The sequence below is a fragment of the Schistocerca americana genome, chromosome 3 (genome assembly GCF_021461395.2).
Source record: "Schistocerca americana isolate TAMUIC-IGC-003095 chromosome 3, iqSchAmer2.1, whole genome shotgun sequence".
In the NCBI taxonomy this organism is placed as follows: Eukaryota; Metazoa; Arthropoda; class Insecta; order Orthoptera; family Acrididae; genus Schistocerca; species Schistocerca americana.
Genome location: NC_060121.1, coordinates 909126111 through 909142912, shown reverse-complemented (window position 1 = coordinate 909142912; position 16802 = coordinate 909126111). Strand labels below are relative to the sequence as shown.

General features: G+C 39.9%; 1 protein-coding gene across 1 annotated transcript in view; it reads left to right on the top strand.

Annotated features, from left to right (window-relative positions):
• Positions 1-16802, top strand: part of LOC124606508 (uncharacterized protein PB18E9.04c-like) — a 128340-nt gene that overhangs the window by 92551 nt on the left and 18987 nt on the right. Inside the window, exon 6 of the mRNA XM_047138492.1 lies at positions 4410-4487. Within this exon, the coding sequence (XP_046994448.1) occupies positions 4410-4487 (78 nt within the window). The remainder of the gene's footprint in view (positions 1-4409; positions 4488-16802) is intronic.

Here is a 16802-nt window from a genome sequence, read left to right as displayed (position 1 = left end):
AAAGTTTAAAGTTAAAGTTGAATAGTTAATTCTAGGACATAAATATAGAAAACATAATTGCATATCATTTGAAGATATAGTTTTATGTTTGTGTCCCTCATATATCTACACCAAAATAATTAGTCATTTAACAATTGTCATTGATAATTTGTACCCCTTGGCTTTCAAGTGAGAGTTAGACAGGTATGATCTCAAAGAAATATTAAAAGTATTTTCAAATTATTTAGTTTATTATGAATCATAATACATAATGCACATTAAATACAGTAATAATTAATGTTGAAAAATCTAGAAAAATGTTTCTTTGCAAATTATAGAAAAACTGAAAATGCCTAATCTTTCCTTTTGATTAAAAAAAATAAATTTAGGAAAGTAATGGAAACAACTATAATAATTTTCTTCTACTACTGCATTCTTAATTTGAATCACTGTCAAAAATAATGTCATTTTCATCTTTCGAGTTATCACTCACTATTATCGACTGTTCTTGATCGCGTGCTGCACGTGGTGTTGACAAGGACCGACACTTATTAGTTTCTCTTGTGGTTTTCCTCTGCAGGATTAATCGATTTCTTTCTTCTTGTGGAGGGACTGCAGAACTGAGTTCTGTGTAAAAACTATGATGCACAGGAGGCACAAATGGTAGACGGTTCAGTAAGTCTTTGTACTTTTTTTCCTTAATTTTTGGCGGAGTTGTTCTGTGAGTTAGTCTTCGGAGTATCTGAACATATCTTCCAATGCTTTTTGCTTTCATATTGTAGGTGTAGAATTCAAAATCTTCGTTGAAGATACATTTGTAAAACAATATCCATGGTTCATCTTTTTTGAAGTGCAACCACTGTATTTTCTGAATTCCCTATACAGATTTGAGAAAAAATGATTCTATCACGTCTAGTGTGACAAAATCCTTGTCACCCACTTTCACTTCCTCTAAACGTCTTGATGCCTTGGTGATTACATCAATCCAGTCTTGAGGAACGTAAATACCCCTTTCTGAAGTTTTTCTACTGCACTCAATAATTCCAAAGTTTCTGTCACAATCAAGACCCAGCACCTCCTCAAACATTCGTTTTCAACCGTGCGTAACGCGAAGCGAAACTCAGCACTGGATCAGCTACTGCGTCTCGGCTTGACGCTAAGGCTCTGGAGATACACTGTATATGCTGTTATCTAAAGAATTAATACAGTCGTTAGCGGAATGAGTGTGTTCTGCTATAATGAAAGTTTCAGGCCATCAGGGCTCATCATACTTACTGTCTTCATACCATAATAATGCCTGGGTTACAGCCATCTATTTGCATTAATACTCCGGACCGCCAAGCTCTGAACCACTACGATTAGTAGCTTGTTTGGGAAACTGGTGAAACAGATCGCAGTTTCATAGTAAGAGAGAAAGTTATTGACGGGAAAGAAGCGGAGAGTCCCTTTCAATTGAAGAGAATGATTTAAGAGAACAGCTAAGACGTAAATCAAGATGACGGCCTATTTAAATCTGATTCACTAAGAAACGAGTCATATAGCTAATGCCACCTCACTCATTCCTATAGTAAATCAGATAGTCAACAAGAAAGTTAAGAGCGGAAAATACGGACTTAAGAAAGCGACGTATCATATTGCTGTATATCTGTACTGACAAAAGTAAAGAACTGCAAAACAAAGCAGACAGGCGGTGTTCTGTAATCTATGAATAAACGACGAACACATTTAGCTGATTATTTCTCCGGTGAGTGGAAGCACTCGGAGTTCATAACACTAATAGCGAATGAGGTAGGGAGAGTTATGTGACGAAGTTAACAGATGAATTGAAACTCTGATGTCAGAGACTTATCACTTATACGTGCAGATTTCTGCCATACGAGCGTGGGGAAACGTAGCTTATCAGCTCATGTGCGAAACTACAGATTGCGTAGACCTAGCTGTGAACGAGATAAAGAGGAACCAGGACGTGAGAGATAATGGTGCACCGGGCAGTGCGCCATCCCCGTCCACGACTATTTAAGCCCTCAGGTCAGCGGCTCAGCGGCGCAGAACAACATCGTTACACTTCGTCAGCAAACATGAGGACTCTGGTGAGTACCTTGCGCAGTTGTGTAATATCTCAATTTCAGCTGCGTATTTGTTTCTTTCTGATATGACTGCATCAGTAGGTCACAAACTTACAATTAATAAATTCAGTAGCGGCTCATTTCCCATGTATCTCGTTATTAAAATAAACTTTCCTATTCCTACTTTGGGCAGTAATTTCATCAGCGTACAAAAAACGCGAGATTGTCCGAAGAAGTAAATTTATCCTTAACGTAGAGATACTCTGGGTCTTGAAGACACCATCGGCTTAGCTGAACATTTTCACACCTGGTGCAGTTTCGTTAAGGCAGAGTGTCTTCCTGATCACACTTTTTCGTAACATGTTCATTTCTACTATATGTTATTTTCTGTAATGTCACTACCCAACAGAGATACAGCTGCTAATTTAATTCGCTTATATTTTCCCTCACGTTTTATACATTGGTTATAGACGGTACAGGATGTTCTCAATCTTGCTGCACTTAAGAAGCCATTTACTGCCAGTCACAGCCTACTGCTGCATTAATAGCTCCGAAGGTAAAGGATCGTTGAGAACACTAATTTAGATTTACAGATAATATCGAAATATTTGTTGCTACATTCCGGAAGCTAGCTGCATGCGGAGAAAGCTTTTGACAATGTTGACTGGAATACTCTCTTTCAAATTCTAAAGGTGGCAGGGGTAAAATACAGGTAGCGAAAGGCTATTTACAATTTGTACAGAAACCAGATGGCAGTTATAAGAGTCAAGGGACATGAAAGGGAAGCAGTGGTTGGGAAGGGAGTAAGACAGGGTTGTAGCCTCTCCCCGATGTTGTTCAATCTGTATATTGAGCAAGCAGTAAAGGAAACAAAAGAAAAATTCGGAGTAGGTATTAAAATTCATGGAGAAGAAATAAAAACTTTGAGGTTCGCCGATGACATTGTAATTCTGTCAGAGACAGTAAAGGACTTGGAAGAGCAGTTGAATGGAATGGACAGTGTCTTGAAAGGAGGATATAAGATGAATATCAATAAAAACAAAACAAGGATAATGAAATGTAGTCTAATTAAGTCGGGTGATGCTGAGGGAATTAGATTAGGAAATGAGACACTTAAAGTAGTAAAGGAGTTTTGCTATTTGGGGAGCAAAATAACTCATGATGGTCGAAGTAGAGAGGATATAAAATGTAGACTGGCAATGGCAAGGAAAGTTTTTCTGAAGAAGAGAAATTTGTTAACATCGAGTATAGATTTAAGTGTCAGGAATTCATTTCTGAAAGTATTTGTATGGAGTGTAGCCATGTATGGAAGTGAAACGTGGTCGATAAATAGTTTGAACAAGAAGAGAATAGAAGCTTTCGAAATGTGGTGCTACAGAAGAATGCTGAAGATTAGATGGGTAGATCACATAACTAATGAGGAAGTATTGAATAGGATTGGGGAGAAGAGAAGTTTGTGGCACAACTTGACCAGAAGAAGAGATCGGTTGGTAGGACATGTTCTGAGGCATCAAGGGATCACCAATTTAGTATTGGAGGGCAGCGTGGAGGGTAAAAATCGTAGAGGGAGACCAAGAGATGAATACACTAAGCAGATTAAGAAGGATGTAGGTTGCAGTAGGTACTGGGAGATGAAGAAGCTTGCACAGGATAGAGTAGCATGGAGAGCTGCATCAAACCAGTCTCAGGACTGAAGACCACAACAACATTCCGGAACACGATAGTGTGAAACATCCTAACCTTAGTGGTACAATAAACGAGTGAGTGAAGCAGTAAACTATTTTAATTAAATTTATCAACAGACGCAGTGCTAAGAATGCCGTGTGTTATTGGCTTTACTTTCATACCCCAATATTCCTCTTTGAAATTTATGTTGGCTGTACCTAATTACAGCATTTCAAACAATTTTTACACGTTTCAAAATTCCGACATCATTGATATAATAATCTAATGATTATACGCTTCCTGATGTAGTAAAGTCGTCAATAGTAAATCGTTGATTCAGTTTTAAATTAACAGTTATTAGTTTAAACAGAGCTGCATACTTCTTACTGTGCGAGAGTGCGCATGGGTGTGTGTGTGTGTGTGTGTGTGTGTGTTTGTGTGTGTGTGTGAGTGTTTATGTGTTTTTGCGCGAATAATTTGGCTTGTACGTGACTGTGTGTGTTTGGACTACATGTGTCCATGGAATGGATTCAGTCGGCAGTAATCACGACCAGTTACAAGAACGCAGTAGTTACTAGTTGCCTCCCCTTTGTACAGTAAGGACAGATGGCAACAGTAATGCGTGATGGCAGTGTACTTGGAGACTTTTAAGTTCATCGAGATTAATGAAGCAAATTGTATTTTTTTTTTTTTTCACAGAGAATCCTGCTGGCATTGTTCGCAGTTGCTGCAGCCAGACCTAACATCCTTGATGATGTGCCCAGTGCGACGCCGCAGGTATCAAACGTGAAGACATCCGGAAGTGGAGACCTTCAGGACAGATCCCTCATCGGCGTTGCATCTAGCAACCTACCTGTCTATCCGAATCCTTATTACCCGTTCCACACCGCCAAGTCTACCCAGTTACCCATTTACACTTCACCTAGCAGCCTTCCCGTCAGCAGTGGGGACTTAAGTTTTCCATTTAGTTCATCTGTACTCTGCTTCCTTTCCGATGTTGGCGTCCCTTCCACGTATCCTGTTCTGAGTTCCGTTGTCACGAGTCCGCAACATGGTTTCCCGATGAGATACCCAGTTACTGGTCTGCACCCTGTTTTTGTCTCACCTGACAACGGCGGTTCCTTCGGCAACGTGATGAATACTGCCCAAGAGGCAGTTATGCTTAATCGGCCTTCCATCTACGTATCTGCTCCCGAATATTTGTCACTCAACGATCTTAGTAAGGTACGATAATTAAAATCAGCATGAACTTTCTTCCATGTGGAAGACATTTTTCAGATTATTAACTTGGGATATCGATGTATCACGTATTGTTAATTCCTGCAAAGAATTTTTTTTCTCTGTCTCGCCCCTGTTAAATAGATCACATTATACTCTGAAAATTAATTTTTTTGTCTATTTACTTGTAGAAATTGGTGTATCTGAGAAATATGCTTGGTTGTTATAATTACCTGTGGCTACCCTGCGACAGGATGGGTGTGGTAGTGCTTTAGAAAGAGAGAGATCAGAATAAACTGAAGTCCTGAGCCGAGTGACATTTGCTAGATTGATTTCAGCCATTCCTGCGAAGAATATCCCTCCTAATTCGTGTTTTGGCGAAGAACACAATTATAAGATGGCTTCCAAAAATTCAACTAACAAAACTATCTAGGAATCATCATGTGACGTGATAAGCGCGTGACTACGTGGGTGATCGTTCTCTAAGTTTTCATATATTTTTAGGTTTCAGATACATATTTTAACGGTTTTTGTGGTAATATTTACTATATAAGTGACTTATTAGTGGTTTCTTCATTCACCTCCGCCTTTCTTGTGTTGTGACCTGATATTTGTGAGTGTTTCGTATCGAGCAACTTAACCTCTTACCTGTGTTTACATTCCGCGCTGACCAGTTGCAGCTGCAGCGGCGCATCGACAGCTAAGTTCTAATTAATTGTTTGTGTATAGTGGTTTATTTAGGAACTTTAGTAGTCTTCAACCGGTATTCTTGGTGTTTTCTGGTGAAATAATTTCAGAAGAAATTTTTGTGAACTGTTTTCAGTTTCGTTACTGTGTCATGAGACGTTTGATTTTTTTTCTGTGTTAGTCTTTTGTTATATTCTCATTTGCTGTTTATTAATACTGTTAATAAAAGTAGTAACTTCCCTTGCAGAGTAATTTTGTGATTATTGTAGTCAGCTTTTTAAAATCTTCTTATGGTACTAGCGGAACTTCGATAAAGTAGTTTTCTTGTTTCAATAACTGTAAAATTTTACCATGAGTGAGAAGTGTGGGCTTTACCATAGGTTCGTGAGTAGTGGATTGCGGTGTGAGACTTGTTCGAAGTATTTTCACTGGGGGGAACGCAGTGGGCATTCTGGTGAGATCCTCTCCTGGAACTGCAGGTTACGTAGCAAGAGTAAGTTGATAGAGGAGCAGGAGCGCAAGATCTGTGCCCTTCAGGTGCAGTTGAAAAACGCACAGGAGGAGCTAGATAGGATGAGGAGGGAGAAGGGGGTTGGGGAATGGGAGCTGGCTGTTAGCAAGAGATCTGCTAGGAGAAGGAGATTTTAAGATAATTTTACTATTGGTGTTTGCAATAGATATGACCAACTGTCAGAGTCTAGTGGAGAGGAATCTCTAGTAGCTGTAGATGTAAGAAGTATGCCGCAGACCTCAGCAGTTACGGTGGCTAGGACAGTTGCAAAGTCTAAGAGAAAGAAGAAGGTTCTCCTGTTAGGTAGTTCTCATGGTAGAGGTGTAGGCCAGCGGTTGCAGGAAGTGTTGGGGAGTGAGTGCCAGGTCACCAGCATTGTGAAGCATAACGCAGGATTGGCTCAGGTGACTGTTAACATAGGGGGGTTATGTAGGGATTTTACTAAAGAGGATCAGGTAGTGATTGTGGGATTACAGCTATCAAACGTAATGACATGAGACTTGGGGGTGCGCTGATGACAGAAGGCATGAGTCATATTTCAATGGTGTCGGTGGAGTCTATCAGCAGGACGGGTTTCACTAGACATGGCCTGCACCTCAACAGGTGTTAAATGGGGAGGTTGGCAATATTTATAAGTGACAGAATAGGTGGGGGTGGTGGGATCACTCATGGGAAAATTCCGGTAGTTGTGGGTGTTAGAGCTGTACCTTTTTTAGACTGAAGTCAGCTGATAGGTATTCCTGCTTAAGGGAAGTCTCTCTAACAAAGAAACCACTTTCGACAAAGCTTAGGTATCCGAGTAACGAGGGAATTAGTATATTTCATCAAAATATACAAGGTATTAGAGATAAAGTTAGTGAACTGCTTATAGATGTTGACTCTGAAATTTTTATTATATCTAAACACTTCTTAAATAAGGAGATAATTCAGAGGCATCCTTTATCAGGATACAGGTTGGCTGGCAACTTTTCTAGGAGCTCTTTGCGGTATGGGGGAGTAGTCATGTAGGTGAAAAACGGTATCCCATTTGAGTCAATTGATGTTTCAAAGTACTGCACTGAAAAGGCGTTTGAATGTTGTGCAGGTGTGGTTAAATTTAGTGGAGTTAAACTTCTAACTGATGTTATTTATAGATCCCCAGACTCCGATTTCACAACATTTTTGCCATAGCTAGAGGAGGTTCTTGGTTCACTTTATAGGAAATATAAAAAGTTAGTTATATGTGGTGCCTTCAATATTAATTGTATAAGTGACTGTGCAAGGAAAAGGATGCTGGTAGACCTCTTTAATTCATATAATCTTATGCAAACCGTATTCTTTCCAACGAGAGTGCATGGGAACAGTAGATCAACCATAGACAAAATTTTTGTTTATTCCTCATTACTAGAAGGGCATTCTGTAAGCAAATAAGTGAATGGCCTTTCAGATCATGATGCACAAGTTTTACTCTAAAAGATTTTTGTGCTGTAACACATGTTAAATATAGTTACCAACTTCTTTAGGAAAGCTGATCCAGTTGCTCTAGAGACCTTTGTAAACCTTATCAAGGAACAAGAGTGGCAAGACGTTTATAGTGCTGATACATTAGACGATAAATATAATGCTTTCCTCAAGACTTTTCTCGTGCTCTTTGAAAGTTGCTTTCCGTTAGAATGTACAAAACAGGGTACTAGCACAAGCAGGCAGCCTGGGTGGCTGACTAGAGGGATAAGAATATCTTGTAGAACAAACTGGCAATTATATCAAAACGTTAGAAACAGTCAAAATCTAAATGCAGCAGCCCATTACTAACAGTATTGTAAGGTGCTTAAAAAAGTAATTAGGAAGGCAAAAAGTATGTGGTATGCAGATAGAATAGCTAAGTCTCAGGATAAAATTAAAACCATATGGTCAGTCGTAAAGGAAGTGGCTGGTCTGCAGAGACAGGTTGAGGATATAGAATCAGTGCGTAGTGGGAATGTCCGTGTTACTGATACAGGGTGTCCAGAAAAGGACTCCCTGATTTCAAAATTAAATATCCCGAAAACAAAGATCGATAGAGGAATGCAGTAAACGGTATGTTTATTGTGAAAGCTGTAAGAAGTTTATACAGCAGTTTGAAATGATAGTTACAAAAGCTGCTAACAGATGGCGCTGTAATCGCCATACGTAATGCCTAGTATAAATAGTGATCCGAAGCCCAGAGCGATCAGTTCCACTATTGAAAAGTGAAAGGAGGTTAGCGTACCGAAGGAAGAGATTAAAACCATGTACTCCATTGAACAACGCGTTTTTCTGGTGCTAGAGTACCACAGGTTAGAAGAGAGTCCTACGGCAACAAGGCGAAGTTTTCACGCACGATTTAATGTTCCAAAAGGACCCGATGCGAAAACCATTCGTACGCTCTTCGCAAAATTTCAACGAACAGGCAGCGTAACTGATGATCTAGTGTGGCATGTTGGCCGCAAGCAAACCGCAGTTACGCCTGAAAATATCGCCACAGTTTCTGGAATTATTTAGCGAAATCCAATGTCATCCGTCCGTAGAATTGCATCTGAGACTGGTTTGAAGCGTTCCAGCACGCTTAAAATACTGAGAAAGAGCCTACACATGTTTCCATTCAAAATTCAAACGCATCGGGCCATACCCGTACAAGCTGTGCAACAAAGGGTTGCCTTTGCTAATCAGATGCTCATAATGATTGATAGTGAAGGATTTAATGTTGGCTGCATCTGGTTTACAGATGAAGCACACTTCCACCTGAATGGATACGTGAATAAGCAGAACTGGCGATTTTGGGGTTCCGAAAAGCCATATTGGTGTGAAGCGAAACCCCTGTATTGTCCTAAAGTTACTGTGTGGGCTGCAGTATGCAGCAGATGCATTATTGGCCCTTTTTTCATTTGAGAAACGGTCACTGGTGCACGTTACGTTGCAATTTTGGAACAATTTGTCGCCACACAGCAAACGTTACAGGATCTACCAGGTACTGAATGGTTTACGCAAGATGGAGCCAGACCACATCGGACCGAACAAGGGTTTCGCTTTCTTGTGGAATACTTCGGGAATCGAGTAATTGCTTTGGAATATCCCAAGTTCACTGGTGCAGGCATGGATTGGCCTCCATATTCGCCGGATTTGACTCCCTGTGACTTTTTTTTTTTGTGGGGCACAGTGAAAGACATGGTCTACCCGAAGCATCCCGCCACGCTGGACGAGTTTCAATCGGCGATCTCTGTGGCATGTGAATCCATTTCGGTTGAGACACTACGAAATGTGATTGGCGAATTTCATTCTTCGTTTGCACCACCTCTGTAGTGCTAATGGTGAACATTTTGAAAACATTGTGACGTGATTGTTTGCTAAGATTGTTTTCATACGATTATTTCACTTATGTATGCTGATATGAGCTGTACAGCGTACAGCGCCATCTGTTAGCAGCTTTTGTCACTATTATTTCAAACTGCTGTATAAACTTCTTACAGCTTTCACAATAAACATACCGTTTACTGCATTCCTCAATCGAACTTTGTTTTTGAGATATTTAATTTTTAAATCAGGGAGTCCTTTTCTAGACACCCTGTAAGTCGCATATATGTACAGTATTTAATAATCACCTTCTGAATATAGCAGGTGAACTAAATAGAAACCATGTCCCAACAGGGAATCATACAGCGCTCGTAGAAAAAAGTGTTCCGAGACTGTTACCTGAAATGCTCCTCCATGACATTGACAAGAGGGAGATTGAGTTAATAATTAAATCACTAAAGACCAAGAACTCTCATGGATATGACGGGGTATCTAGCAGAATACTGAAGTATTGTTCTATGTATGTTAGCCCAGTACTTAGTCATATCTGTAACTTTTCCTTTAGGAGTGTTCGTTTTGCAGGCCGATTAATGTACTCGGTAGTGAAGCCACTTTATGAAAAGGGAGACAGGGATAATGTTGACAATTATAGACCTATTTCTATGCCATCGGTGTTTGCTAAAGTTATCGAGAAGGTTGTATATACAATGTTACTGGAGCATTTAAATTCACATAATTTGCTGTCAAATGTACAGTTTGGATTTAGAAACGGTTTAACAACTGAAAATGCTATATTCTCTGTGAGGTTTTGGACGGATTAAATAAAAGGTTGCGAAAAGTAGGTGTTTTCTTTGATTTAAGAATGCGTTTGACCGTGTTAACCACAAAATATTACTGCAGAAGTTGGACCATTATGGAGTAAGGGGAGTAGCTTACAATTGGTTCGCCTCTTACTTTAAGAACAGAAAGCAGAAGGTAATTCTCCGCAATATTGAGAGTGGTAGTGATGTTCAGTCCCAATGGGGCACTATTAAGTGGGGTATTCCCCAAGAGTCAGTGCTAGGGCCATTGCTGTTTCTTATTTATGTAAATGATATGCCTTCTAGTATTACAGGTGATTCAAAAATATTTGTTTGCTGGTGACACCAGCTTAGTAATGAAGGATCTTGTGTGTAATATTGAAACATTATCAAATAATGTAGTTCATGAAATAAGTTTGTGGTTTGTGGAAAATAATTTGATGCTAAATCACAGTAAGACTCAGTTTTTACAGTTTCTAACCCAAAAATTCAACAAGAACTGATATTTTGATCAGACAGAATGGGCGCATTATAAGCGAGACGGAACAGTTCAAGTTCCTAGGCGTTCGGAGAGATAATAAGCTGTTGTGGAAAGCCCATGTTCAGGATCTTGTTCAGAAACTAAATGCTGCTTTATTTACCATTAGAACAGTAACTGAAATAAGTGACGTTTCAACACGAAAAGTAATCTGCTTCGCATATTTTCATACGCTTATGTCGTATGGTATTATTTTTTGGGGTAATTCTTCTGATTCAAAAAGGGTATTTTCGGCTCAAAAACGGGCTGTTCGAGCTATATGTGGTGTAAGTTCGAGAACCTCCTGTCGACCTCTATTCAATGGTCTGGGAATTCTGACATTGCCCTCACAGTACATATTTTCTTTAATGTCGTTTGTTGTTAGCAATATTAGACTATTCCCAAGACTTAGCAGCTTTCACTCAGTTAATACTAGGCAGAAATCCAATCTGCATGTGGAATGCACTTCCTTGACTCTTGTGCAGAAAGGAGTGCAGTATTCTGCTGCATCCATTTTCAATAAGGTACCCCAAGAACTCAAAAATCTTAGCAGTAGCCCAAACGCTTTTAAGTCTGAACTGAAGAGTTTGCTCATGGCTCACTCCTTCAATTCTGTCGAGGAGCTCCTGGAAGAGCTGAAAAATTAAGCAAATTCCAGTGTTCCATTGTTGATTTTCTATATTTAATCTTACGAATTGTCGCCTGAATACGTTTCTTGTATTTCATTTTATCTGTTTCTACTATCGTGTTATAATTTCATGTATTGACTCGTTCCATGACCATGGAGATTTGGTCCCACGGAACAATAAATAAATAAATAAATAAACGTCGCTCAAATGAATGAATTAGGCTCAAATGTATTCCAATAATCAGACACAGACATAGTGAATAGTAATTTCAAACGACGATTTAGCGTTAACCACAGAATATGTTAGTTTCATACTTACTTGATCTTGCCTTGCTCTCTTTATTGGACAGGATCATCCAGATTAGCCTTTCCTCGTTTTTTACAAAATCGTAAAAGATAACTGCCAGTACAGATGACTTAATAATGAGAATTTCCTTCTCCAAAGTTGGCGTGTTCACGTATCTGTGTCACCTGTCTGTGGCATTTCGTTCGAATCTCTTAAAAGCTAATGTTCCGTCAAAGATTGTACAACCCTCTTCCTTCTTTTACGAAAACTCTTCTGTCACTCCAAAGACCATATTCCTGGTCTATTTGCCGTAATTTTGTTACCTATGAGTAATTAATTGCAATGTTGTCGTTATATTCGTTTTACTTAGTAAGTTTTAAGTAATTCATTGCAAAAAGGTGGAATGTTCCCTACTAAGTTTATTTCTTTTGTAATATCAATGAGTATTAATCACCAGTCCTTGTGACAGTTCGCGCATATAGGTTCGACTTCCCTGTGGAAAACGGTGTTAGTATCCCGCAAAATACGTAGCATTGGTATTTAGCTTAGAACTTAAGCTGCAAAGTGGTGTATCAATATCATATGTACCTCTTATATGTTGCAGAAATATATATAAATGGGCAATATAATTTTCACTACGGAAATGATACAGATATGCGTGGCTCCCCCACTCCCCCTCCCACCACCGCCAAGCCCACTGACTCTATGAACCATGGAATTTGCCGTCGGTGGGGAGGCTTGCGTGCCTCAGTGACCCAGATAGCCGTATCGTAGGTACAACCACAACGGAGGGGTGTCTGTTGTGAAGCTAGACAAACCTGTGGTTCCTGAAGAGAGGCAGCAGCCTTTTCAGTAGTTGCAGGCGCAACAGTGTGGATGATGGACTGATTTGGCCTTGTAACATCAACGAAAAGGGCCTTCCAGTGCTTGTACTACGAACCGCTGAAAGCAAAGAGAAACTACTGTCGTAATTTTTCCCGATGGCATCCGGCTTTACTGCATGGTTAAATGATGATGGCATCCTCTTGCGTAAAATATTCCAAAAGTAAAACAGTCCTCCATTCGGATCTCCGGGCCGGGACTACTCAGGAGGATGTCGTTATCAGGAGCAACTCAAACTGGCGTTCTACGGATCGGAGCGTGGAATGTCAGATCCCTTAATCGGACAGGTAGCTCAGAAAATTTATAAAGGGAAATGGGTAGGTTAAAGTTAGATGTCATGGGAACTAGTGAAGTTCGGTTGCAGGCGGAACAGGATTTCTGGTCAGGTGAATATAGGGTAAATACAAAATCAAATAACAGTAATGCTCGAATAGGTTTAATAATGAATAAAAAATTAAGAACACGGATAAGCTGCTATGGACAGTATAGTGAACGCATTATTGTAGCCAAGACAGACACGAAGCCTACGCCTACAACAGTAGTACAAGTTCATACGCCAACTAGTTTCGTAGATGATGAAGAGATTAAAGAAATGTACGATGCGATAAGAGAAGTCATTCAGATAGTTACGGGAGACGTAACTTTCATATTTGTGGGGGACTGGAATTCGATAGTAGGAAGAGGAACAGAAGGAATAGTAGTAGGTGAATATGGACTGGGGTAAGAAATGGAAGAGGAAGCCGTTTGGTAGAATTTTGCACAGAGCACAACTTAATCATAGCTAACACTTGGATCATGAAAGAAGGTTGTATACGTGGAATAGGCCTGGAGACACTGGAAGGTTTCAATTAGATTATCCAGGGGTAAGACAGAAATTTAGGTACCAGATTTCAAACTGTAATACATTTCCAAGGACAGGTGTGCACTCTGACCACAATTTATTGGTTATGAACCGTAGATTAAAACTGAAGAAACTGCAAAAAGGCAGGAATTTAAGAATATGGGGCCTTGATAAACTGAAAGAACCAAAGTTTGTAGACAGTTTCAGAGATAGCATTAGGAGACGAGTGACAAGAACAGGGGAAAGAAATACAGTAGAAGGAGAATGTGTAGCTTTGAGAGATGAAATAGTAAAGGCAGCAAAGAATCAAGTATATAAAATACAAGGTCTAGTACAAATTTAATGAATTTAATTGATGAAAGGAGAAAATATAAAAATTCAGTAAATGAAGCAAATGAAACAGAATACAAACGTCTCAAAAATGAGATCGTTGGGAAGTGCAAAATGGCTAAGCAGGAATGGCTAGAGAGCAAATGTAAGAATGTAGAAGCTCATATCGCTAGGGGTAAGATAGTTACTGTCTACAGGAAAATTAAAGAGACCTTTGGAGAAAACAGAACCACCTGTATAAATATCAGGAGCACAGATGGCAAACCAGTACTGAGCAAAGAAAGGAAAGCAAGAAGTTGGAAGGACTATATAGAGGGTCTATAAAAGGGCTTTGTACTTGAGGGCAATATGATGGAAATGGAAGAGGACGTAGAGGAAAATGAAATGGGAGATATGATAATGGGTGAAGAAATTGACAGAGCACTGAAAGATCTAAGTCAAATCATGGCCCTGGGAGCAGACCACATTCCATTAGAGCAACTGAACCAGCCTTGACAAAACTCTTCCATTTGGTGAGCAACATGTATAAGACAAATGAAATATCCTCGGACTTCAAAGAGAATATAATAATTCCAATCCCAAAGAAAGCAGGTGTTGACAGGTGTGGAAATTACTGAACTACCAGTTTATAAGTCACGATTGCAAAATACTAACACGAATTCTTTACAGACGAATGAAGACGGTGGTAGAAGCCGACTTCGGGGAGATCAGTTAGGATTCCGTAGAAATGTTGGAACATGTGAGGCAATACTGGCCCTACGTCTTAGAAGACAGGTTGAGGAAAGGCAAACCTACGATTCTTGCATTTGTAGACTTACTGAAAGCTTTTGACAATGTCGACTCGAATACTCTCTTTCAAGGGTGGCAGCGGCACACTGTCTCACAAAGTGATGAATTAGTATCCTTTGATGTTTGCATTTTGTTTTGCAACATACCAGGGGTGGAATGCATTGGTATTCTGACAGAGCTGTTGCAGAAGTCTAATGTCAGTTCTGTGGAATTGGATGACTTGAGACTGACCACACAGACTTGCTTGGCTTTTCAGTTCCAAAAGACTCTTTATAAACAATTAGATGGCTTAGCTGTGGGTTACCCTCTTAGTCCAGTATTGGCAGACCGTTTTGAACAAAATTTCCAAAAAAAAAAACAGAAACCTGGAGTGCAAATATCAAACACTGGTTTAGATATATAGATGATGTCCTGTCTGTGTATGTGGACTGGTTCTACAAGACAATTCAACACATTTTTGAAAAACCTAAGCAGTTAACATAAAAATATTCAGTTTATAATGGAGATTGGCAACATACCCATAAAGTTCTTAGATCCCACTACTGACATCAGTACACACACACATTATTTCAAAATTTATAGAAAAACTACAACTGCAGACACAGTAATACCTTCTTGCTCAAAACACCCTATAGCTCACAGACTTACAGCTTTCTACTCAGTGGTATACCGTCTCAAATTTATCCCTATGTCCAGAGATGATTTTAAAGCAGAGGTGGATGCAATAAAATTTATTGCCACAGCCAATGGCTACAGTCCAGTTCTTATTGACCAGATCTTGCACAGGAAACAAAAACGGATAATTGTACCCCTCCCATATGCCCCATCTGCTTCCCCATCCGCTACCTGCAAGAATTGGTGTACCCTACCATATCTAGGTGAGGTATCACAGAATGTAGCTAAAATACTGAAAGCCTGAAAGTTTAGGCTTTTCTACTATGTTAAGAACACGACAACCCAGCGTACTTTAATGGCAAAGATGATCCAGTTTTTAGCCAACAGTGGGGTATACAAAATCACCTGTCCTGATTGTGACAAATTTTACATCGGTCAGTCAGGCAGAGACATAGCAACAAGGCTGGCTGAACATGAACGCAGCTGGAGGTTGCAGAATTCAGACTCCGCGTTTGCTGAGCATGTACTGAGTGAGGGTCACAACAACCTGCCAGTGTCCCAGCGATATCAGTGTATCACGTATTGATAATGATTGCAAAGAATTTAATTTCTCTGTCTCGCAGTTTTTATACAGATTACATTATGTTATTTCCTTCCAACATTAAATTAAGACCATGAACTTGCTACAAAGCTCTTCTACGATGTGCTCAGTACCTTGGCTGGTAAGTCACCATGCACCTGTAGGTAACGGAAACTCTTATAATCTGCATAGGATCTGGCATCCAACACAGCGAGTAACACGGCCAAAGTCGGCGCCGCCGCTTCCACCGCCGCCTCCACAGACGCCGCCACAGACGCCGTCGAGTCCACAAGTAGAGACTCGAGCACCGAGGCCAGACCTGTGTCTCTGCCACTTGGCCAGCCTGCAGACAGCCTCGAGTCTCGCATCGCACTACGGACTTCTGCTGCTTCTTTCACCCTGTACCCCAACACCATGCATTTCGGTGGTGTCCCCGTCGGCGCTAGAATCCAACAAGACGCAGCAGCGAACAGCCATTCTCCAAACTTGATCTACTTTGGCGGTGTTCCTATTCGTGTTCTGGGAGCTCCTTCATACTAAATTGTATAGTCAGTCCTTTCCCTCGTTTACCATGAAGCTGAAAGAACCAAAAAAAGACAGTGAACTTTTTGTCTGTATCCTGTTCTGAATAAAAGTATTTTCACATTTCTCTATGATATATGTGTTATTTACGCTTGCATGCGGATTTCTACTCCTAAATAATGACTTTATTATTTATTCTCATTTATTTATTAGAAAACAAGAACATTAAATGAAATAATTATCTGAGATGTAAACAAGACAAAATGATTTATGAAAGGGTATGTAGGAGGCTACATATTGTTTTGGTGGATAAGTTAGTGGCGTTTTCTCTTAACTTTGCTAGACACAACAGATGAACAACACAGGCTTTAGTCGTCAATAATGTGGTCTCGTTCACTATTTACAACATACTGCCAACGCTAGGGTAGCTTTTCGATTCTATGACTACAGAAATCACATGCTTTTGAGGCGAAGAATTCGTCGAGCATTCTCATCCCGAAAGTATGTTTCCTTAAGGTTGTTCGATAGAGTGCGAAAATCGTGAATATCTGATGGCGCAAAACCAGGTGAATAAGGTGTGTCTTCCCAACCGACGTCC